Consider the following 25,144-nt stretch of genomic DNA (forward strand, 5'->3'; position numbering starts at 1 on the left):
TGATGAATGTAGATGCAAAAATACTCAATAAAATATTAGCAAACAGAATTCAACAGTATATCAAAAGGATCATACACCATGACCAAGTGGGGTTCATCCCAGGGATGCAAGGATGGTACAACATTCGAAAATCCATCAACATCATCCACCACATCAACAAAAAGAAAGACAAAAACCACATGATCATCTCCATAGATGCTGAAAAAGCATTTGACAAAATTCAACATCCATTCATGATAAAAACTCTCAGCAAAATGGGAATAGAGGGCAAGTACCTCAACATAATAAAGGCCATATATGATAAACCCACAGCCAGCATTATACTGAACAGCGAGAAGCTGAAAGCATTTCCACTGAGATCGGGAACCAGACAGGGATGCCCACTCTCCCCACTGTTATTTAACATAGTACTGGAGGTCCTAGCCACGGCAATCAGACAAAACAAAGAAATACAAGGAATCCAGATTGGTAAAGAAGAAGTTAAACTGTCACTATTTGCAGATGATATGATACTGTACATAAAAAACCCTAAAGACTCCACTCCAAAACTACTAGAACTGATATCGGAATACAGCAAAGTTGCAGGATACAAAATCAACACACAGAAATCTGTAGCTTTCCTATACACTAACAACGAATCAATAGAAAGAGAAATCAGGAAAACAATTCCATTCACCATTGCATCAAAAAGAATAAAATACCTAGGAATAAACCTAACCAAGGAAGTGAAAGACTTATACTCTGAAAACTACAAGTCACTCTTAAGAGAAATTAAAGGGGACACTAATAAATGGAAACTCATCCCATGCTCATGGCTAGGAAGAATTAATATCGTCAAAATGGCCATCCTGCCGAAAGCAATATACAAATTTGATGCAATCCCTCTCAAATTACCAGCAACATTCTTCAATGAATTGGAACAAATAATTCAAAAATTCATATGGAAACACCAAAGACCCCGAATAGCCAAAGCAATCCTGAAAAAGAAGAATAAAGTAGGGGGGATCTCACTCCCCAACTTCAAGCTCTACTACAAAGCCATAGTAATCAAGACAATTTGGTACTGGCACAAGAACAGAGCCACAGACCAGTGGAACAGATTAGAGACCCCAGAAATTAACCCAAACATATATGGTCAATTAATATTTGATAAAGGAGCCATGGACATACAATGGCAAAATGACAGTCTCTTCAACAGATGGTGCTGGCAAAACTGGACAGCTACATGTAGGAGAATGAAACTGGACCATTGTCTAACCCCATATACAAAGGTAAACTCAAAATGGATCAAAGACCTGAATGTAAGTCACGAAACCATTAAACTCTTGGAAAAAAACATAGGCAAGAACCTCTTAGACATAAACATGAGTGATCTCTTCTTGAACATATCTCCCCGGGCAAGGAAAACAACAGCAAAAATGAGCAAGTGGGACTACATTAAGCTGAAAAGCTTCTGTACAGCGAAAGACACCATCAATAGAACAAAAAGGAACCCTACAGTATGGGAGAATATATTTGAAAATGACAGATCTGATAAAGGCTTGACATCCAGAATATATAAAGAGCTCACACAAACAAAAAACAAATAACCCAATTAAAAAATGGGCAGAGGAACTGAACAGACAGTTCTCCAAAAAAGAAATTCAGATGGCCAAGAGACACATGAAAAGATGCTCCACATCGCTAATTATCAGAGAAATGCAAATTAAAACTACAATGAGGTATCACCTCACACCAGTAAGGATAGCTGCCATCCAAAAGACAAACAACAACAAATGTTGGCAAGGCTGTGGAGAAAGGGGAACCCTCCTACACTGCTGGTGGGAATGTAAATTAGTTCAACCATTGTGGAAAGCAGTATGGAGATTCCTCAAAATGCTCAAAACAGACCTACCATTTGACCCAGGAATTCCACTCCTAGGAATTTACCCTAAGAACGCAGCAATCAAGTTTGAGAAAGACAGATGCACTCCTATGTTTATCGCAGCACTATTTACAATAGCCAAGAATTGGAAGCAACCTAAATGTCCATCTGTAGATGAATGGATAAAGAAGATGTGGTACATATACACAATGGAATACTACTCAGCCATAAGAAGTGGAAAAATCCAACCATTTGCAGCAACATGGATGGAGCTGGAGAGTATTATGCTCAGTGAAATAAGCCAAGCGGAGAAAGAGAAATACCAAATGATTTCACTCATCTGAGGAGTATAGGAACAAAGGAAAAACTGAAGGAACAAAACAGCAGCAGAATTACAGACCCCAAAAATGGACTAACAGGTACCAAAGGGAAAGGAACTGGGGAGGATGGGTGGGCAGGGAGGGATAAGGGGGGGGAAGAAGAAGGGGGGTATTAAGATTAGCATGCATGGGGGGGAGGGAGAAAGGGGAGGGTGGGCTGCACAACACAGAGAGGACAAGTAGTGACTCTACCACATTTTGCTAAGCTGATGGACAGTAACCGTAATGTGGTTGTTAGGGGGGACCTGATATAGGGGAGAGCATAGTAAACATAGTATTCTTCAGGTAAGTGTAGATTAAAAATTTAAAAAAAAAAAGAAAGAAAGAAAAGGGGGATTACTCCTTAACAGGATAAAACTATTGGTAAATCAAAGATCAACGCATGCTTTAAATATCCTTAATGTTGATCACTTAAAGGGTGTCAGATGATCAGCTATGGAGGTACTCTTTTCTGATAATATTCCTTTCTCTTAATTAAAAAAAAAAAAAAAAAAAGCAGTTACTGTGTGCTGACCTCCAATGAGTTCTGCACAGTGGTATAGAGGGCATGTCAAAGTGTGGGCAAAGGGTCTGTTTGTTTCTACGCAGAAGATCAAGGCCTAGCTTGGATACCCAGAAAATGAACTAAGATACGATATGAGGAGGAGCTTCCGGCATCAGCACTCTCTGGAGGACTCGTGCCGGGGGATGATCATCAAAAAGCCTCCACAGGGATCCGGACGATGCTGCGGTTGTGGCTGCATCCAGCCCACCGTCTCCTGGACTTGCCATAAGAAGGAGGAGGGAGATGTCTAGGCTGGCATGTGCATACAGTGAGACAACGAATTTGACTGGATCTGTACTGTTGGAACTCAACCAGGAGTTGGGAGGGGTGCAAGTTGTAGCACCCCAAAATCTCATGACTATAGACTATCTATGGTTAAAAGAACATATGGGATGTGAACAGATCCCAGAAATGGGCTGCTTTAATTTGTCTGATGGTTCAAGTACAGTTGGAAAATATCCATCATATCATAGATAAATTTTCACAAATGCCTAGGGTGCCTAAATGGTTTTCTTGGCTTCACTGGAGATGGCTGGTAATTATAGATTTGCTTTGTTTATGTCACCGTATTCCTATTATGTTAATATGTGTGTGCAAATTAGTTAGTAGTTTAAAACCTATACATACTTAAGGTACTATACAAGAAGATATGTCAAAGAAATAATCAATCCTCCCAAGTTTCCTTCATATGCTACATCTATAGCTTTTCTTCTTCCTTCCTAATTACAAACCTTAAATAGAATTCGTGCCTCATATCGAATTTACCGAGTATCATAATTCCTCCAGGTGGTAAAGATACCTCGAGACAAGTGCTGGGCATAGAAGCCACAGGGCATAAATCTGCAAAGAAGTAAAAAGCTAACCTTTGCAAACAATATGGCTTCTCTCTCACTTACCAACTTTACATTTCCCTGTATGGCCCCGGAAGATGACTGGTTAGCCAGAGACGGGTAAGATTCCTCAAGGGAGGAACAACCTAAGACAGGCACAGTCGCAGGGGGGCCATCAGGTGAGAATTTGGGGATCAACAGAGGTGAGGCTCAGAACCTCACCCCCCCTGCTTTGAGAGAAATCTTCTGCATCCGTGGATGTCTTGCTGCCCTTGTCTAGCCTGGATTAATACTTAGTCCATAGGCACACACCTGATCATCTGATCATCTACATTTGCCTTCTTACAGCACTAAACTATGTTTTCTACCTTTATCTTGCATCTACCTACCACTTCAGCATTTTATTAAAAATAAAAATAATAATAATAATAGGAGAAATGTGGGATCAACATATAAATCAAGTACAAAAATCAAATGAATATTCATATTTGACCTGATGGTTTATAGGTCATATTGCATGATCAAAACCGAAAGTTTCTGTGATGAATGCCCTTGTACTGTTCACCATGTAAGAATTTATTCACTCTGTAAGAATTCGTTCACCATGTAAGAACTTGTTCGTTATGCTTCAGAAGATTGGAGACTGACGAGAATTAGGCTTGAGATGGATTAATGATTGTACATTGAGCATTGACCCCCCTATACTGAATTTTATTGTTGTTAACAACCATTTGATCAATAAATATGAGAGATGCCCTCTCAAAAAAAAAAAAAAAAAAAAAGCTAATACAGTGCCAGCTGGGGCAACTATTCACACTTCCACTTGAACTACTTCTGTACCTATTCTACTGCATCTTATGTTTTCTATTTAAAAATTTAAAATTTTAGGTTTTATATTATGTCTATGATCCATGTTTGATTCATATTTTGATAAAGTGAGAAGTGTGGATTGATGTTCATTTTTCCTGCATATGAATATCCATTTTCTGCAGGGCCATCTGTGAGAAGAACTATTGTTTCTCCACCAAACTGGCTTCGTATCTTGGTCAAAAATCATTTATTTAAGTATGTGGCATATCTGGACTCCCTACTTTGTTCTATTTATTTATTTATTTACCTATCTTGGTTATTGTGGCTTTTTAATATCTTGGACTTAGGTAGCACTAGGCTTGACTGATTTGTTCTGCGCTCCTGGCTGTTTTGGGCCATTCTGGATACTTTCCATATAAATTTTAGAATCAGATAATCAATTTTTACTACAAAAAAAATCCTGCTGTTTGTATGGTTTTGATAGGGACTGCATGAACCTATAGATCAGTCTGGGGAGAACTGACATCTTGAAAATATTCTGATCCATGAACAAAGTACATCTTCATTTATTTAGAACTTCTTTATCCACTCTCTACAGCATTTTTTAGTTTTCACTATACAGTTCTTGCACATGTTTGGTCAGATTTACCCTAAAGTATTTTATGTATTGATTCTATTGTAAATGAAATTTTTGCTTCAGCTTCCAATTGTTCCTGTATTTTGATCTTATAATGCATATGTCAAATTTTTTTATTATTTGTAGGAGGTTTTTTATACATTCCTTCAGATTTTCTATCATCTGCAATTAAAGACTTTAAATTCTTTCTTTCCAGTATTTCTTCTTCTGCCTTATTGGAGCAGCTGGAGCTTCCAGTAAAATAATGTTGTACTGAAGTGGTAAGAACAGACATCTCTGGTCTAAGGAGGAAAGCATTCAGTTTCTCACATTTAAGTATGATGCTGGCTGTAGGCTTTACATAGATGCTCTTTATCAGGCTGATGAAGCTCTCTTCTTTTTATTGAGTTTATTGAGAGATTTTATCAGTAATGGATGTTGGATTTTGCCAAAAAAAATTTCTGCATCTATTGAAATAATATAGATTTTCTTTGTTGGTAAATAGCATTGACCCATTTCTCAAATATTACACCAGTCTTCCATTCCAGGATAAATTTCACTTAGTTATGATACATTATTCATTTTATATATTGTTAAATTGGATTTGCTAGTTATTAAAAATTTACATCTTTGTTCACAAGAAAGATTTGTCAAGAGTTTTCTTACACTGGTTTTGTCTGATGTAGGTATCAGGGCCTCATAGAATGAGTTGGGAAGTACTCTCTTCTCTTCAATTTGCTGTAATGCTTTGTGTAGAATTAATATCATAACAGTATTTCTTCCTTAACTATTTGGAAGAATTCACCAAAGCCACCTTAGCCTGAGGTTTTTGTTTATTTTGTTGTTTGTGGTAAGGTGCTTAATTACAAATTCAATTTCTTTAATGGACATAGGACTGCTCAGGTTATCTAGTTCTTCCTGAATGAGGTTTCGTAGAGTGTGTTTTTCAAGGAAATTGTCCATTTTATCTAAGTTGTCAAATGTCCTGGCATAAAGTTGTCTGTGTCATTCCCTAACAGTGTCTTCAGTGTCTGTATGTTCTGTAGTGCTGCACCCTCTCTTATTTCCCATACTGATCACTTGCGTTTTCTCTCTTACTTTCCTCATCAGTTTGGCCAGGGGTTTGTGAGCATCATCAATCTTGTCAAAGAACTAGGTTGTGCTTTCACAGATTTACTCTTTTGTTCTTTTGTTCTCCCTTCTGGTCTCTGTGATTTTCTCTCTTGTGCTTGCTGTTATTTTAATTTGCTCTTCTCTTCCTAGTCTCAGGATGGAGGCTGAGGTCATTGATTTGAGACACTTTTTCTTTTCTGATATTGGTATTTAGTGGTATAAATTTCCCTCTAAATATTGCGTTAGAGCAGGAACCAGCAAACTACGCTTGTCATTCCATTCGTGTTGCTACGGCTGCTTTCGTGTTACCGTGACAGAGTTGAGTACTTGCCCAAAGACCACATAACCCACATGCCTACAATGTTAACCATATAGCCTTTTAAGAAAAATTTTTCTGACTTCTGCCTGAGAGGACTCCCACAAATTTTGATATGTTCTGTTTTCATTGCAATTCAATTCAAAATACTTTGTAATTTCAATTTCTTCAATTCAATTGAATTATTTAGAAGTGTATTACTTAGTTTCTAGATATTGGGAAATTTTCCAAGTATCTTTGTCACTAGTATCTACTTTAACTCAACTGTGGCAATTCAACAGAGAAAATATTTTGATTACTTGAATCCTTCTAAATGTTTTAAGATTTTGTTTTTCTTTCCTTTTTTATTGACGTATAACTGACATTAAGGTTTTTTTTATTGAAGTACATTGTTGATATAAAATATGTATTTCAGATATACAACATATATAACAATTCAATAATTACATATATTATGAAATGCTCACTATAATAAGAGTAGTTAACCAACTGTCACCATACAAAGATATTACAATATTATTGACTATATTAAGATTTTTTTATGGCTCAGAATATGGTTTATTTTGGTCAGTGAGTAAACACATACTGCTGTTGTTGAGTGGAATTTTCTATAAATGTCAATTAGGTCACATTAGTTAATAATGATAAAGTTTTATATATCCTTGCTGATTTTTCTGTTTTATCAATTATTGCAACAGGTATACTGAAACCTCCAACAATAATTGAGAATTTATCATTGCTCCTTGCAGTTCTATCAATTTTAGTTCCACGTATTTGGGATTCTGACATTAGTAGCATAACTGCTTAGGATTTCTGTGTTCTGTAAGAAATTATCCCTTTATCATTGTGAAATGTCGTTCTTTTATCCTGGAAATAGTCTTTGCTCTTCAGTCTGCTTTGTCAGATATTAACATAGCTACGCTAGGTTTCTTCTGATGAGTCTTCTGTCATTCCTTTACTTTTAATCTATTTGTGTCTTTATCTTTTATACTGTCTTCAGATATTAACAGTACAGAACAGCAGTATGTGTATAAATGTAGGCGGCATATAGTTCAATTGCACCTGTTTGTTCAATCTGACAATTCCTGCTTTTTATTTTGGACATTTAGTCTTTTATATTCATGCAATTGTTCATATAATTAGGTTTAGACCTTGCACTTTGTTTCTTATTTGTCCCTCTGTTCTTTGTTCCCTTCCCCCGTTTTTCTACACTCCATTGTCTTAAATATGATTCTTAATGATTCTACTTCATATTGTTTGTGTACTTATTAGCTGCCACTCTTTGATTTTTCTATTAGTGTTTCTTTAGAGTTTATAGCACACATTTTTAACTTGTCACAGACCACCTTGATGTATTATACCAATATGGCATAAGTGGTGAAGTTATGCCAATTTATGAATAATGTAAGAACTTTAATTTCTCCTTTTCCAGTCTTTATGTTATTGTTGTCATACATCCTATTTATATATATGTTATAAACCCCTAATGCATATTATTTTTGTTTAAAAATTATCTCTTAAAATGACTTAAATAAGACAAAATGTCTACGAATTTACCATATATATAGTCACCATTTCCAGTATATCCCCATATTGCCATTCCTTTGTAGACATTCACGTTTCCATTGGTGACGTTTTCCTTCTGCCTTAAGGACTTTGATGTGTCTGTTATTTATGAATTGTTTTAGTTTTAGTATACCAAGAGAAGTCTATTTTTTGAACACAAGAAAAACATGAAAGAAGAGTTTCCCCCACAGACCTCTGGGGCTTGCTCTCCTGCAGCTCTCTCCTCTCTACACTCTGCCTGTAAATGCTGGCTGCCCAGATGCCCGGTCCTGGCACTTCAGCTCGGGGCATCTGCTGAGCTCCGTGCAGTCCCCTCTCCCCACAGGACCTCCTGGGGACTCTCTCAGGCAGTGAGCGGGACCAGTCCCAGGCTTCACTTCACGTGTTCCCCATTTCTCAAGAATCATTGCCCTTTTGCCTGATGTCCAGAGTGGGTTTGGGTTTGGGTTGGCTTGGGTTTTGGGTTTTAGTTTGATTTCTTATTGGATACCTCAATTAAGAGAGTAAGTCCAGTCCCTGTTTCTCCATCTTGACCAGAGCAGAAGCTGTGCTATCTTTTCTTAACCATGTATGTCAACATACAATCATTCTGGGAGACTATAGGCACCAGAGTATTAAGATTTATCTCTGAATGGTGAGATTATGACAATTTTTTAATTTGTGTATGTATGTGTGTCATTTATACTTTCTACAATAAACATATTACTGTAAAATAAAAATAATGAAATAATATTTTTCTTTAAAAATATTGTGTAAGGTCTATCTTGGGTGGCAGGTGCCCCTGGAACAGATCACAGCGCTCTACCACCTTCTGATGTCCACCAGGTGACACATCAGGGCACGTGTTCAGCTCGCACAGCAAGACTGGTGAAGTGCTACAGGTCGTTGCCAGGGTAACCAGGAAGTATCAAAGTTTAGCCAAAACATCTAAGTTATACCCCAAATCTCTAAGGTGATGAGCCCACAAAATGGCCATCAACACCGTAAAGCCATGAATTCTTGAAGGCTTAAAGATTTTTATGGAAGCCAGCACACATACAAACACATTGACACACTTTGTGGACACATACATAAATATGTCATTTAGAATAAATGACACAAAGCTTTTCTACTGATACTTCAGAGAAAAGACATTGAGAAAATTCTAATCACAAGGAAGGATTAAGAGAAATTATATAATTCCTGTTATAACTTATTAAGATATGTAAAATATCATTTGCATTCCTTTAATACTTCATTATTATTTTATTGTGCAAAAAAAATATTTCTAAGAGCTTTCAAAACCTTCCTAAAGGCCTTCATTTTCTGACCCTCCTTTAAGAAAATTCTTAAGTTCTTCATCAGTGAATTCATAAGACCACAGTTGAAAAGTGAGGGGGAACAGATCATTTTATTCTTAATATTAATGAGAAGAAACCTCAGTTTCCACCAGTATCATAACTAATGTAACTATTTCCTTAAAAATTTATCAGAATGGGAAGGAACTCAATTCAGACAAGTCAAAGCTACACCCGACGACCGGTGACCTATCCTCCCTCCCTCATGACGACCAGCAGCCCTTCGGATGAAGCGGCGACGTTGAGGAGCTAGATCTCTGATGAAGGCGTCTGTTCAGTAGCACGCTAAGGGAGCAAGGTACTTGGGGCCTATAGTCATGGGAAGCAAACCTGTTATACTGTACATACCATCTTTCTCAGCTCCTGGTTGGAAACAATAATGACATTAGGCGGGTCCCCGATGGCAGTGGCAGCTCCTCCAATATTCGTGAAGATCACTTCGGCAATTAAGACCTGCCTTGGGTCGAGGTGGAGCACCTCACATAACCTGTCATGAATGGAGGAAAATGAAAGTAGTTCCACTGTTCACACTGTGAAAGGCTCATGTGTGACTTAAATATTTTTGAAAGACTTGCTTGTATACAAGAGGCACACATATGTACATGCACACACACACACACCTGCAGGAACAGCAAGGGGATGGGCAATGGCAGACACACTACACAGCTACAAGCTACATTTGACCCTCAGAATCACATTTCTCCAAAACTTAACCTTCCACCCACCCGAACCATGATTGTGAAAATATACCACGTCCTGTCCCCCATAGGTCTGGAGGAAGCACGGTCCCCTGTGTACAGACCCCAGGGAGGGCAGGCCCTAGCACAGGGAGTGGCTGATGGCCACCACACCCCTCCATGGCAGGGGTTGGGCCAGTGCAGGAAGCACCAGCACCCGGTGGCTCATGCCAGGCCTGCCAGCCTGGTTCCTTACCCATCTTCCCTTTCTCAGATGCTGAGGCCCCAAGCTGTTCCCTAGCCACTTCCCCTTAACAATTATCTATGGGTTTCTTCTCCTCCTTGGCTCCCACTACATGTATCTGGGAACTTTTGAAAGTCTTGCTGCCTGGCCCATGACAGACCAAGACCTAGAAATGTGCCTGTCTTCCTAAAGCTTCCCAAATGGGTCTGTTGAGCACAAAGTTGAAAACGTTGCTCTCCAGAAAGTATAGGAAGCACATGACGGCATCCACCATGCCTGCCCATCTGCATTGCCCACTTCCACGTAGAAACTGAGCCTTTGGTCTTCAGGCTGACAGCAGGCCCTACTGCACTCAGGGGTTGTTCCCCTGACCTCCGAGGTCGGAGCACAGATCTCAGCTCCTCTAACAGAAGTGTGTGGAAGCCAAGGAGAGAACAGTGTCTGGGCACCAGGGCCAGGAGCGAGTCCAGAACAAGGATCAGACCCCAATCAGCAAAAGCATCAGCTCTCATCTGAGGAAGCTCCCAGGAACTGCTTCTAGCTGGAAAATAATTAGTGTGTGCTCATCAACAGCACCAGACCGAGTGCAGAGATGGCATCCTGTCTAAACGGACCGAGCTATTTAACCATGAAGACAAACGCTGCTCAGTGCAAACAAAGGCAAAGAATGTGATTCAGCTTATAAAGTCTTTTAGAACATGGTCATATAAATAGTGAATCTGAGCACACTGACACTTGAATCTTGAAGGATGTAATTTTTAGACTAATAAATGGAACCGTTACTCTCACATAGAATTACAAAGCCAGCTCATGGGACAGTGAGGATATAAACAGATCTCAATAAGTCTGAGACAGCCCTTGGCTGCCCTGGTTATACCTGGCTGCTGGGAACATGGGCGGCCTCTGGAAGCCTGCTCACTAGGGCCACCATCCGTGTGCATGAAGATATGCTAGGATCTGGTGCAGAGAGGTGGCACCATGGTTTCAAACCAATGTCAGCATCAAAGTCTCCCTGGTTGGAGATATGGCCTGCATCTTGCCCACGGAGGTATCCTAGGGGCATTTTTGGTACTTGTTGTTAGTAGCACATTATGGATTAGGGCACCCTTGAAATGCAGTCACTTCATCCCTCGTTTACCTCCAGAAGACCCCCAGATGCTGGGAGGTGCTACAACCCCCTGGGCAGGAAGGCTGAGTCCCCTGCTCCAAATCCCTGCCCACACACAGGGCATGACAGAGCAGCTAAGCTTGCAGATGCCTGGACAAGATGGCTCCCCAGACTGAAGGTGCACCCACTGCCACCACCTGCTCCCTGCTCCTCTACCCCCTTCCTCTTCCTTTGCCCAGAATTAGTCCTGAGCCCTAAAAACAGTCCCTGTCTGGGTACTTTGAACTTGCTGTTTCTCATGTCTACTGTCCAGGAAGGTCTCTTGTCTGGCAGAATCCTCGAAACACTAGCTTGGATTAGTCCCTTTGAAGGTACAGTCCAGACCAGTGATGCTAAAGTGACTTGTCTGAGGCCCCCATTACCTAGCTTGCACTCTGTGAACCCCTCAAGGGAACCTGTACCTCCTCAGCCTCCCCTCAGGACCAGCGAGTGCCAGTGCATGACGGGTCTGAGCCGGGAGCACCATGACTGGCTGGGGAAGCATCTTTAACATAAAGATGCAGCTGATGGGTGAGGTGTTGGTCCATGGCCTCAGACGGCACCTGTGCAATGCCCAGGCCTGAAGCTCAAGCTTCAAGAGATTCCAGACAAATAACTTAATAAATGTGGTCCTTCATAAATGTCCAATGAACAAAGTAGAATTAAAAGAAACAGGGTTGAATCAAACTGAATTTCTCTGTGCCAAAGTCATCCCACAAAGCCTTGCCAGTTGCAGTCCAGTGACCCTCCAAACCTCGCACAAGGGTCCTGGGAAAGCGAGATGGCTGTCCCACATACCCTCTGCCCCCTGCCATACCTGGGACCAGCCCAGGGGCCCTGGGAGATGGTGCCAGGAGTACATACACAAGAACTCCTGGCACCTGACAGTCTGTCCCCAGAACACAAAATCCTGTCTCCTGACTCCCACAGGCCCATCTGCAGTCACACAGGTGTCCCGAGAGATGCAGAATGAACAGGGCATGCAAGCACATGAGGCCCAGTGAGGTCAAGAGCAGCCTGGCCTGATGCTCTGCATACCTTATGGTGACAGGAGTGAAGAGGAGTGACGTGGTGACATTGTCCAGGAAGGCAGAGAGGACGGCGGCAATGAGACACAGCATGGCGATCATGGCCCCTGCTCTTCCCCGGGACAGCTGGTATGCCTGGACACACACATGCAGAAAAGGGCAGCGGTCAGCAGTCAGGATAGATGGGTCAAAGAATAGATGTCACCTTCCGTTAGGGACTCTGGGAATTTAGGGGTCCAAATAAACATTGCATGGTGGATTAAAATTTAGAGCCACAGATTCTTAAGTGCTGACATGAGGCAATAATGGCCCATACCTGGACATTCTATGGCTACCTTGGCCTATGTTCCTCTCCTCTGATTCTCCTCTTTACAAGCCTGTGATGGTTCATTTGTCACAAGGTGATAGCCCTCCATCCCGTAATGTCATCCAGTACTTTACAATCTCCTTTGGGTCAGACAGACTGGGCTGCCACATTGAGGTCCTCTGACGCTGGAGCCTGCTGATCTTGAGGGACCTAAGGAATACTTTTAGCACCAAGGTGCTGGAAGGAACAGGCCAGGTATCTACCTGGAAGGCCAAGATGTTGCACAAAGATGGCAAAACCCTTAACACTGCTCTACTTTTCAGACTGTGCTAAGGGCTTTTTTGAGCAAATAATGTTTCAACAGAAATTCTCAGTTCTACAAAAAAAAAATTCAAACACAGCACTAGGCTGTGCATGAGCAGGTCATGGCAGGTCATGGCCAGACCCCCTCTCCCAGCCCTGAGGGGTAAGATGAATGCAGATTCCAGCAGCCAGAATTTGCTGGGGGATTTTAAAAGTGAATGTTTAGGAGGATTTCTCAAGATGGTGACATGAGTAGGGCAGTGGAAATCTCCTCCCAAAACCACATATATTTTGAAAATACAGAAAACACAATTATTCCTAAAAGAGAGACCAAAAGATACAGTACAACAGTCAGGCTACATCTACATCTGCAAGAAGGGTAGCATCTCACAAAAAGGGTAAGATACAGGACCCAAGCACAGGATCTGAACAGACAGTTCTCCAAAGAAGAAATTCAGATGACCAACAGGCACATGAGAAGATGCTCCACATCGCTAATCATCAGAGAAATGCAAATTAAAACCACAATGAGATATCACCTCATACCAGTTAGGATGGACACCATCCAAAAGACAAACAACAACAAATGTTGGTGCGGATGTGCAGAAAGGGGACTCCTCCTACGCTGCTGGTGGGAATGTACATTAGTTCAACCATTGTGGAAAGCAATATGGAGGTTCCTCAAAAAACTCAAAATAAAAATACCATTTGACCCAGGAATTCCACTCCTAGGAATTTACCCTAAGAATGTAGCAGCACAGTTTGAAAAAGACATATGCACCCCTATGTTTATCAAGCACAAGCACTATTTACAATAGCCAAGAAATGGAAGCAACCCAAGTGTCCATCAGTACATGAATGGATAAAGAAGATGTGGTACTTATATATATAGTGGAATATTATTCAGCCATATGAAGAAAACAAATCCTACCATTTGCAAAAACATGGATGGAGCTAGAGGGTATTAGGCTCAGTGAAAGAAACCAGGTGGAGAAAGACAAGTATCCAGTGATTTCACTCATCTGTGGAGTATAAGAACAAAGCTAAAACTGAAGGAACAAAACAGTAGCAGACTCACAGAACCCAAGAATGGACTAACAGTTACCAAAGGGAAAGGGACTGGGGAGGATAGGTGGGATGGGAGGGATAAGGGGGAAAATGGGGCATTATGATTAGCACACATAATGTAGCAGGAGGGCACACGGGGAAGGCAGTGCAACACAGAGAAGACAAGTAGTGATTCTACAGCACCTTGCTATGCTGATGGACAGTGACTGTAATGGGGTATACAGTAACCCCTGTAATATGGGGATAATGGGAGAGTCTAGTAACCACAATGTTGCTCATGTAATTGTACATTAATGATAGCAAAATAAAAAACAAGGGGAAAAAAATCTGATGCCCTCAAAGCTAAAAAAACAAAAGTGAATGTTTATATATTCAATGCTTGGAGAGTAATCATTGAAATTACTTCACCAAAAAGCAAAGTAATCAGAAGCTGATGACTTGAAATATTTAGATACTCTAAAATGCAAAACAGTTGATATATAGCTCTCAACCTGCCAATTTATATAATGTTACACAAACATTCAACCCTAGTACACTTTCCCTTGATCTCCTCCTTCAGGCGTTCATTGCGAAGCTGAGAGCCACCTGACCTAGCTCGGCACCTGTCCCCAGCCTTACAGCAATGACTGTGACAAGGACAGAATGTTAAAATATTGCTTTATTTGGCAGTGTTATTAACTAAACATATAATGGTAGAAAAATTAATATATCAATTAATGAATACATAAATAGCAAATGCCATATCAAACCTACCTTTACAGCACAATAATCAAAAAATCCAGTTTCTGAAAATATGGCTACTAAGATCATCTGTGGGGAGAAGAGGAAAAGGAGACAGGAGATCGTTTAGCAGAGCACCGTCCTGCAAGGACATCGGAATGCTGTTTGGATTGGAGCCCTGGGCTCTGTGTGAGAGCCCCCACCTCACCACGCTTCTCACTCTCTTGCTGAGTGTGGTCTGCTTACCAGCTCCCTTAACGGAGCCTGTTGTGGGCCACCTTTTTTGCACTGAGACGCTGGCCAGGGATATGTGCTGAAGGTACATTATCATTCCATCTAATCTTCACAACAAACATCAGATGTTATTTTTACTCTTTGTTTTATAGACCAGGAAACTGGGGGGCAGAGATGGGAAGTTACTTAGTCACCATCACAAAGTGAGAAGCAGGGAAGGAAATAGGCCAGAATGTGGACTTCTGCATATACATTTCCACACAAGCAGCATTAAACATTTTAACATTTTTAAACTGGGTTAAACTTTGTTTCCTAAAATAATTGAAAGACTTGTCACCAATGTGATCAAGACATGCAAATAAGAGCAATTACATTAAAATGATTCTTCTCTGGGTTCTGTATGAACAACAGAATGCCTGCTCATTTGCATTTCTTTCTAAGAATGACATTGAGTTTGTGACAATAACCATCCTAGATAGTAACAAAAGGTAATGTCCCATTTATTCAATCTAATCAGTGAGACATTTCAACCAGCCTGAACTTTCTGGAAGATTCTTTATCCTGCTAAGATGGCACTATGTGTCGAACTAGGAGTGAGAAGATGCAGCTTCGTATGCTGATCTGCCACTTAGAAGTGGTTTAACCTTGAGCAAAAAATTATTTAATCCCCTGTACTTGAGTTTTCTCACCTTGCCTCTGAATGGTTCGTTCCTTGTAAGGTTCTTGGGGAAATTCAATAAAATTATGTAAATTAAAGTATATGGAAAAGAGTTGGCCCAATATTGCTTTTCAAATGAACTGTGCAAAAAAAGTCCCTAAACTCACTTTAGCCTCAGTACAAATATCTGCCTTGTCTGGAGAGACCACTGTGGGCTGTTTGTTGAACGCAGCACTTCACGCACATGAGCAGGTGCTGGGTGCACTCCCACTGTGGTGGGGAAGCGGTTCCCCACGTTTCCTGCCAGAACCACCCAGGACAGGCTGAAACTCGGGGGTTGGGTAAGTGGCCCCACGGGTGGATGACTGCCATGAAATAGGGCAGAAAGGGCAGAGTTCTGGTTATACAGACTGTCTGCACCCCCAAAGTTCTAGAACCATAGAACTCTGGTGAACTGATTCAATTAAGAAAAAATTTAAACATTTGTTATGGGCTGAATTGCACCACCCCAACCCTATCCATATGTTGAAATCCTGACCCCCAGTACTTCAGAGTGTGACTGTATTACGGAGGTAATTAAGTTACCTTTAAGTCAGTTACTTTGATTAAATTAAATTGAGCCCCATCCCACCCCCGCCTAAACTGGTCTGTCTGGGGCCCGAGAGGAGGGGACACATGCACAGGGAACACCAACTGGGGGCACAGGAGAAGACACTGCCTGAGAGGCAAGGAGAGGCCCCCGAAGAACTTACCCTGCTGACACCTTGGCCTCAGACTTCCTGCCTTCTGTTGTCTAAGCACCACTCAGCGTGCAGTACTTTATCACAGCAGCCCCAGCACACTACTGCACCATTCCCTGGTGTCTTTTTTCACGTATTTTATGAGACCTCTGGTAGGCCTTCCTTTTTCTTTACAGATGCCCAAACACTATATACTTTTCAGGACCCAGAACAATATTAGTTCCTCTATGAGACCCGAGCACAGAGAGGCAGCTAATTTGAGTAACATTAAAGCCTACAGTAGCAGGGCCCTCCGTTTAGACTGCCAGCAGGAATAAAGTGTTAGCAAGGAAAATGAGGATATGCAGTGACCTTCTGTACACTGGTCTTCTCGCCCCGAGAGGGGAAACCCACCTTCAGACCATTCGGCTGTTGTGGGATCTGTTCAAAGATGCAAGAGTCCTTCTCACTGCTGTCCAGGCCCTCATCAAACTCCACTCACTCTACTGAAACTGGTTTCAGACTCAGATCCCATACTAGTTCCTCTCCTACAAGGTGACTTGGTGACATTCTTTATAGCACCAGCACAGAGTGGCCTCTTGACAATGTCTGATAAATTGACAAACACACAGTTACTACAGGATAATTTCTTCCTTTATCTATATGATTAAAAGGATCTTCCCAATCACCAAAACTTTTTATATGGTTCAGTTATGTGTATGTGGGCTATTCCATTTTATATTTTAAGGGCAGTGATTCAAACACTTAGCTAAATTTCTTAAATGGCAATATTATTTCACTATCAGGCAGGCCTGATACTTGAATTGCCCATTTAACCAGCCAGAGCATCAAGCATTCCATTCCTCCTCAGGAGAAATTAGCTAGATCTGCCCTAACACTTTTCAATCAAGCCCTGATTATGAAGTGACACAGTGTTTTTAATATAATGAAGGATTATCAGCAATAACGGCAAAAAAGAAGGCCCCAGGTTACAGGGGCTTAGAGCCCTGTCCCACTGGGAGGACCGTAATTACCATGCCAAACAGCAGGGCCAGGGTTTCAAAATCAATCCACTCCACCACCTGGGTCAGGCTAGGTCTCTGCAATCAAAGCACAAATTCCCCAGTTAGTCCTCGGCACCACCCCACTGGTGATGAGCTATAAAAATACACTGCCCTTTACAGCAAACCCACTCACTGTGCCGGAGTCACAAACCACACCATCTGCCTGCCTTTGAAGTCAGATGATATCATTGTTGAAAAACAGTCATGACCCAAGACAATATAATGTTAACCTGTGTATTTCATAACAAATGCAGTAAATTTTTTCAGCCCTGTTCCTGGAAACTCTGTGAAGAACAGTAGCCTGAAATGCAGTTGGCCCTTGAGGTTAGTGGAGTCCACATATACCTTCCTGGGTGTCCGGGACCCAGAGCAGGATGACATAATCTTGAGGATATGTTCGCCCTGCTCTCCCTTCATCAACTCACGCTCACTTCACCTTCTGACAACGCTGAAGCACAAGGAAGGCCGAGGCCCAGGGGGCTGCACAGCAGCCCAGCGAGCCTCCTGCAGCACAAACCATGTGCCCTCCCAACCATCTCTGACTGAAATAATGACCACTACACCACTTCTGAATACTGAGTAAAAATAACAGTGATTTACGTATAAGTTTAAGGATTCTGGGACATTTTACTCTTAGAGTTTGCACATGTTTATACTAACTCCAGCCAAGAAAAAAACATAATAACTAACTGAACATAGCCCCACATAGTTTTTTAAAACAATCATTATTCTTTGGTTGACTGAATGGCCTTTCATGACAGTTTTCAGAACAGTCCACTGAGTTCTGTGCAGTAGTTTTCAGATCCAGTTCGTGTGTTTCCACCTTGTGTGGTTCCAGCATTGCTCCTCAAACAACTCCCTGCCTCCACTTCCAGTGGGCACCAGGCCCCTCCTGCTTCCCTGCACTTGCTCCTGTGTCCCTACCAGATGCGCCACGCTCAGACCCTGGTGGGTCTCCATCACTCCCAGACATGCATCTCCAGGCGCCTCCTAGTGTCTGCAGGACAGAACCCCAACCTCACCACCACCCCGCTCTCTGCTCCAGCCAGGATGGCCTCCCCTAGTTCCCAAGGGCTGACGACACCCAGGGCCAACGCTAACACCACTCGGCACACGGCCCTGGGCAAACACGTGACCATGACCAGCCTTCCCTCGGCTAAAGATGGAGTAAAACACTACCAGGATGTGCATGTGTGGTACATGAAATGAAAAATACTCATCAATGCCATAAAGTTTGTTAGTTCATGCCTCTAGCGTGGTTCCTGGGGGGAATGTGGAAATGATATAGAAGAGAATGAAAATCACCAGCAAATGCCTAATTCCTGGATGGCCTTTGAATCTGACATTTTTTTGAGTTGCAGGACATTCACTCAAAATGTTACCACTTACGTCACCGATCACAGCCAGCACTGCTAAAGCCGCAAGGGACCCCAACATGGCTGCCAGTGTCCTGTGAACAATCTGGAAGAAACATAGGAAAGTATCACATCCTAGTCCAAGGGGCTTAAAGCACACAAAATCCTCTATTGATCTAAGTGTCTGTCAGTGTTGGCTGTTCTATAACGTATCTGTTAAGACAGTAAGTAAATTGTAGAGAAGTAAATTGTGGGCCAGAGTCTGGACACCCCAGGAAAAAAACCAACACCAGTCTGCCTTCTAAAGAAAGCTGCTTTCCTTTCCTCAATAATTAGATGACCCTGAAAGAGAAGCAGAAATCTAGATAAAGTATGTTCTATAAGGAAGCCTGCAGTAAGTTATCATTAATTATTTACTATATAATCCCTAGACAACGGGACCATTAGTTCCAAAACATAAGTCAATTCTGCCCAATTACTGGGACTGTTATTAAACCAAAGGTACACAGCCAAATGCTTAATCGAATTGAAACTTCAGTGCTATGACGGAATCATGAAAGTATTCTTTCTATCTAATTATAATTAATATGAATGTGGAATTTTTAAGACAAAATTGTAGAGAAGGAATAAACAAGAGAACTAATTGTGAAATTTTGAGTTTAACTCATAGAGAAATTGCAGACCCAGAGAAGAGCTAGAAATCAGCCTGTGCAGACCTTGCTGGCATCCGTGGGGCTCAGGCCTTGCTAACCAAGAGCTGGAAGTTCTTGCACGTGCATCCTGCCAAGACCCTTGGAAACACCCACTTGACTACAGACTATTTACTATAAAACCCCAAAACTTTTTCTTCTTGTTGCTGTAGTATCTCCAGCTAGCCCTTCACTACTTCTGTAGTCAAGTCTTCTATTAAATTCTTGCTGTCACCAGTCTGGACTCCTGCATTTCCTTGGCTTTCTCTACCTAACAAAAATATGAAGAAAGGCAATGATGTGGAGAAACTGGAACCCTGAAATATTGCTCGTGGGAATGCAAAATGGTGCAGCCATTGTAGAAAAGTTTGGCAGTTTCTTAAAAAGTCAAATAATAAATTTACCATTTGACCAGCAATTCCACACTTAAGAATGTACCTCAGAGAAATGAAAACATATGTCCTATTAAATTAATTAAATGAGCCCATTAAACTGAGGTGACTCTAATGCCTTACCAGCTACCTAAGCAAACCAAAATCTAAGCCTGCCATGCCTCAAGTTTAATAAATTAAAACCAGACTCTGGGAAGATGGTGGAGTAGAGAGAGCCTGAATCTGCCTTTTCCCACCTGCACACCAAATCTACACTTATACACAAAGCATTTTGCCCTGAAAATAATGGGTATCAAAGTGAATACCTCCTATAGGAGGGACAGAAAGATCATACACAACAAAAACAAAACGTTCAGAAAGACCGAGATGGGGTAACTGAGGTAACCCTACCCCCAGCATAGCTACCAGCAGAGGGAGGGGTAACCCCGAGATAGCCGGGCACTGCCTCCCTGCCCTGAGACTCAGGAAAGAGCCTGGTGGCTTAAAGTGCAACCAGACTGTAAGTGAAAAAACCCAAGTTTCAGAACTAAACATCCTCTGCTTGGCAAGGAAACCACTGGTGGCAGCTAGACCTGGGGGAGCTGGTGTGCCACCGTTTGCACTCCTTCCACATGTTGCTGTGGCAGAGAACAGGATGCAGGCACACACACCAATCTTGAACTTGTTCTAGGTCACCCCCAGAACCCTGCCCATGCCCAGGTGCCCTAAAGGAGACCCAGCAGCTCCACCTTGTTGCCTGCTCTTATCCACTGGCCCAGACCCCACCAGCAGGACTGGAAAGTTCCCTGGTCCTCAGGGACGGTCCATGAATCTTTGGCAGGTGCCACCAAGGCAACTCCCCAGAGCACCTTGGGGGAACTCAAGTGTGCAGCTGACTCCTGGGCCCCAGCAGTATTCAGAGGGTACCCTCACAGGCATTCCCCAGAGCAACCCAGGGCATACAGGCTCTGCAAGGTAATGCAAGTGCAGAGTGTCTGATTCTAGTGCCCAGCAGAACCACTGGGTATCATCACAGGAATTCCTGGGAGCAGCCCAGAGTATGCAGGCACCAAGGGGGAACATGCACAGAGTCTGACTCCATGCCACCAGTGGGACCCAGCAGGCACCCAATGTGGGAATTCTTCAAAGCAGTCCCAAGTAGCCCAGAGCATGCACAGGCATACGGGTGAGGAGGCACAGGGGACTCAGCTGGTGCCAACCCATGAGTTACCTGGACTGCACCCCTGACCTGCTGCTGGCGCACCACCCTCCCTCTGTCAGTATAGAACCCACAGGTGTCCACCCAGAATCCCCTCCAACAGGGCCCCAGCACCACACCCCTGGGACCACACCCTGGGAGCCCTGGTACCAGCTAAAGCCTGCCTCACACTTACTTGGCCTCCAGCTTGCTAAAACCACGAGGCACATGCAGTCTACACAGAAGACTGTCCCACCCAAGGCCAATTCTTCAAGACAGGGAGAGCAAACCCTTTCAGCTAATTAACAGAACCAAGCATAGAAAGCCACACAAAATGAGGAGACAGAGGAATACACTCCAAATGACAGAATGAAAAAAGAAAAAGGAAAAAACCCTGAATGAAACAGAGTTAACTAATCTACCTGATAAAGAGTTTAAAGCAATAGTTATGAAGATACTCACTGGACTTGAGAAAACAGCAGAACTGAAGGCGGACCTCAACAAGGAGATAAGAAGTCTAAAAAATTCAGAGACAAAGAATTCAATAGATGAAATAGAAAATATACACGGGAGGGAATGAACAGCAGGTTAGAGGATGCAGGAGAATAGACCAGTGACTTGGAAGATAGAGTAGTGGTAAAGCACTCGAGTTGAACAGCAAAGGAAAGAATTAAAAGAAATGAGAACAGGGTCACAGAGCTCTGGGACATCAGATCTGCATTATAAGACTCCCAGGAGGAGAAGAGTGAGAAAAGGAGTAGAAAATTTTTTGAAAAGATAATAACTGAAAATTTCCTAGACCTGGGGAAGGAAACAGTCTGTCAGGTCCAGGAAGCACAGAAAGCTCCAAACAAGATGAACCCAAGGAAGTCCCCACCAAGACATAGAGTAATCCAGATGTTAAAGATCAAGACAAAGAGAGAACCTTAAAAGCAGAAGAGAAATGCAACATGTCACATATAAGGGAAACCCCGTAAGGCTAACAGCTGATTTTGCCACAGAAACTCTACAGGCCAGAAGGAAATGGCGTCATACAGTCAAACGCTGAACAGAAAAAAACCTCCAAGAATACTCAACCCAACAAGGTCACACTCAGAATTGAAGAAGAGATAGAAAGCTTCACAGCAAACATAAGTTAAAGAAGTTCACCACTACTAAACCAGCCTTACAAGAAGTGTTAAAGGGATTTCTTTACGAGGAAGAGAAAAGACCCCAGATAGAGGCAAGAAATTTAAGAAAGGGAAAAATTACCACTGGTAAAGTGAACATATAGCAGAGGTAGAAGATCAATTATTTAAAAGCTAGTATGAAGGTCAAAAAAACAAAAGTAGCAAAAGCAATTACATCTAAAACTCTGTTACAGGAATCACCTAATTAAAAGGCGCAGTGAGTAGAGGCTAAAGATTCTGGAGGGGCGTGTTAGGGAAAAACGTCATCGCTGCGAACAGACCACTGAAAGCAGCTCTGCTGAGAGCTCAGGAGGAGGGGGCTGCAGAGCAAGCTTCGGTCTTCTTATAAAATAACAAAGTGGTCATGAACAGAATGTTGCTGGAAATACAGACAGTAAAAGCCTTTCTGATAGCCTTTAGAAATGCAGAAATGATGAACGTTATTGGACAGTGGGGGAAAGGCAATCCTTTTTACAAAATGGCAAAGAACTTGGCTGAACTGTGCTTAGTGTTTTGTGGAAGGTAGAATTTGCAAGTGATGAAATTTGCTATTTGTCTGAGGAGACCTCTAAGGAAAGGGTTTGTGAAAATTAAGAGAAACCTCATTGACATTGTGTCAGGATGCCTGCACAGGGAGTTCTCACACCCACCATTCCCTGTAAATCTCCCCCACTGGAAGAGATGGATGCCATCTGTTTTATCGACTTTGCTACCCAGCAGGACAAAAAATGTTTCCACCTACCACTTCCCTGCAGTGGCCCAACCATTGAAAATGAGAAACTGTTATTAACTCAACCAATGAGGTGCCAAGAAATGTGGAATCCCCAGTTTACTCCAATGGACTTTTGCTTAGAATAGCCCTCCCAACTTGACCCTTTCCTCTCTAAAAGCATGTTCCTCTCTTTTGTTCTCTGAACTTGCCTACGGTTGTATTTTAGCATGCATATCCCAGATTGCAATTCTCTGCTATTTCTGAGTAAACACATCTTTCTGGTAAAATAACTGGATTGATCTATTTTTAAGGTTAACATTACATGGTGTCAGAAGTGAGATTCAGAGAAGACCCCCAACAACTCCAAGGCTGGTGAGCTATCAGGTACTGGTACCCATAGAGCCCATAGCTCCCTGCTCTCCTGCTGACCCCAGAGATTGATGGTAAGTTTTCTCCTGGATTTTGAGCTCTGCCATCTTTGCATTTTTGAGCTCTCCAGGCTTTATTCAGGATCCACTTTAAGGCCTTGCTCTTTCTGAGAGTATTCATTTAGTTTTCAGTCCGTATCCTTTCAGAGACTGAACTGTTCCCATGGAACTGTGCTGCCTTTGGTCTGATTTTTTTTTGGAACAAGAACTGCTCCTATTGAAACTCTGCCATTTAGAAATTTTTTGTTTGCTCTAAAGAAAACCTTTTAAGAAATGCTCAAAATACTTTGTGGGTGCCCCCTCCCCCAACACTCCAGTTTCAGGGACCATGGCCAGTTTTATATTTAAAACTGTGGTGCCTCCTCAGGAACATATCTAACTAAATAGACCGACTTAACCAGAATTGATTTAGAATTCTTATGGCCATTTTGGGGAACCTTTGATCTCCCCAAACTTGTTAATCTCAAAATTAAATTAGAAAGCCACTGCTTAAGAGGAAAACAGATACAAAAACAAAATAAAAACCTGAATGGGACACCTGTTTTAACTGATACCTTGAGGCTTCCCAATGTTTTCAGGATTCTAAGTTAGCCTCTTCGAAAAATACTGTTTCTGAATTAACTGAGGCAAATAAGCAATCGAAAGGAACCAAATGGCTTCTGAGGCCTCGTTCCCCCTCCCCCATCGTTTCTGGCTCCGTACACCCGCCGCCGTGCACTCAGGCCTGCCTCTGGGACCATTTTCCTCTATCTCCTCTGCACTGCCCACCCCTTCCACATCCTCCATTCCCTCACTCTAACCCTTCTGCTGAATTTCCCTTTTCCTCCAAATCCATTTTGGAGGGAATGTCTGTTTCCCCCATTTCCTAAACCTAATAAACCCGTCCCTTTAAGATTAAGTTTCCTGAGGATCTAAATAAGTCCCAAGTGTCTTATGTCCCCTGGACTAAGGCTGAATTTGGAGCCCTGGTCGAAGTGGCCCAGGACCGATCTAGGTCTGCTGAAGGATTTAGCGCAGTCATTCAAACTTGACCTGGTCTCTCAGATCTGTATCAGTTAATCCACGTGTGCGCTGGTGACAGCCAGACTGAGCATTGGATGAAACTGGCTCAGTGGGAAGATCCTGAAAGGGATTTAGAGAAACAGAACCCTAAGTTTGGCAAAATGCTAGAATTCTCACTGAAAATCTCCACCAAACAATTATAGTACCTTTTCCTAAGCCCATGTTTCAAATAAAATTCAAACACGGATATAAAATCCTGATAAACCTGTTTAGACTATCACCATCAACTTCAGATCGTCTTTAAAGAAAGTTCTGGTCTTCTTTTAGATGTTGAATCCAGCCATTAGCATTTAACTCTATGTTTATTAATGGGTTGAACTGTGATCCTTCCCTTTTGATTAAAACAAACAGGATGGGATGCTTCAGATCTAGTTAATTTGGCAAATCAGCTTGTTTGCAAAGAGCCTGAACATTGAGAAAAAAAAAAAGATTGTTACAAATGTAAGCACTGTAGATGCCTTCAGCCTTCAAGCCAGCCTTTCCAAAGCCCTCCTAATAACTCCCTGTGATCAGGAACTACAAATGCTCATCCCAGTCCTCCTTCTTAATTGGCTCAGAGGAACCACTCTGGAGTGGGAACGAATCTCTCTCTGTCCATTGACCCTGGAGCTATAT

General features: G+C 42.1%; 1 protein-coding gene across 7 annotated transcripts in view; it reads right to left on the reverse strand.

Moving 5' to 3' along the window:
- The window catches only part of OCA2 (OCA2 melanosomal transmembrane protein), a 385,751-nt gene that overhangs the window by 223,291 nt on the left and 137,316 nt on the right, over positions 1-25,144 (reverse strand). For 5 of the 7 annotated variants that reach the window (XM_037016526.2, XM_073227087.1, XM_073227084.1 and 2 more), the window contains 5 exons: positions 18,935-19,006; positions 17,516-17,581; positions 14,904-14,960; positions 12,483-12,607; positions 9,725-9,863 (listed from right to left, as the gene is read on the reverse strand). In XM_037016526.2, the coding sequence (XP_036872421.1) occupies positions 9,725-9,863; positions 12,483-12,607; positions 14,904-14,960; positions 17,516-17,581; positions 18,935-19,006 (459 nt within the window). The remainder of the gene's footprint in view (positions 1-9,724; positions 9,864-12,482; positions 12,608-14,903; positions 14,961-17,515; positions 17,582-18,934; positions 19,007-25,144) is intronic. The other 2 variants (XM_073227082.1, XM_073227085.1) reach the window with 2 other exon arrangements.

Source organism: Manis javanica, chromosome 18 (genome assembly GCF_040802235.1).
Source record: "Manis javanica isolate MJ-LG chromosome 18, MJ_LKY, whole genome shotgun sequence".
Taxonomy (NCBI): Eukaryota; Metazoa; Chordata; class Mammalia; order Pholidota; family Manidae; genus Manis; species Manis javanica.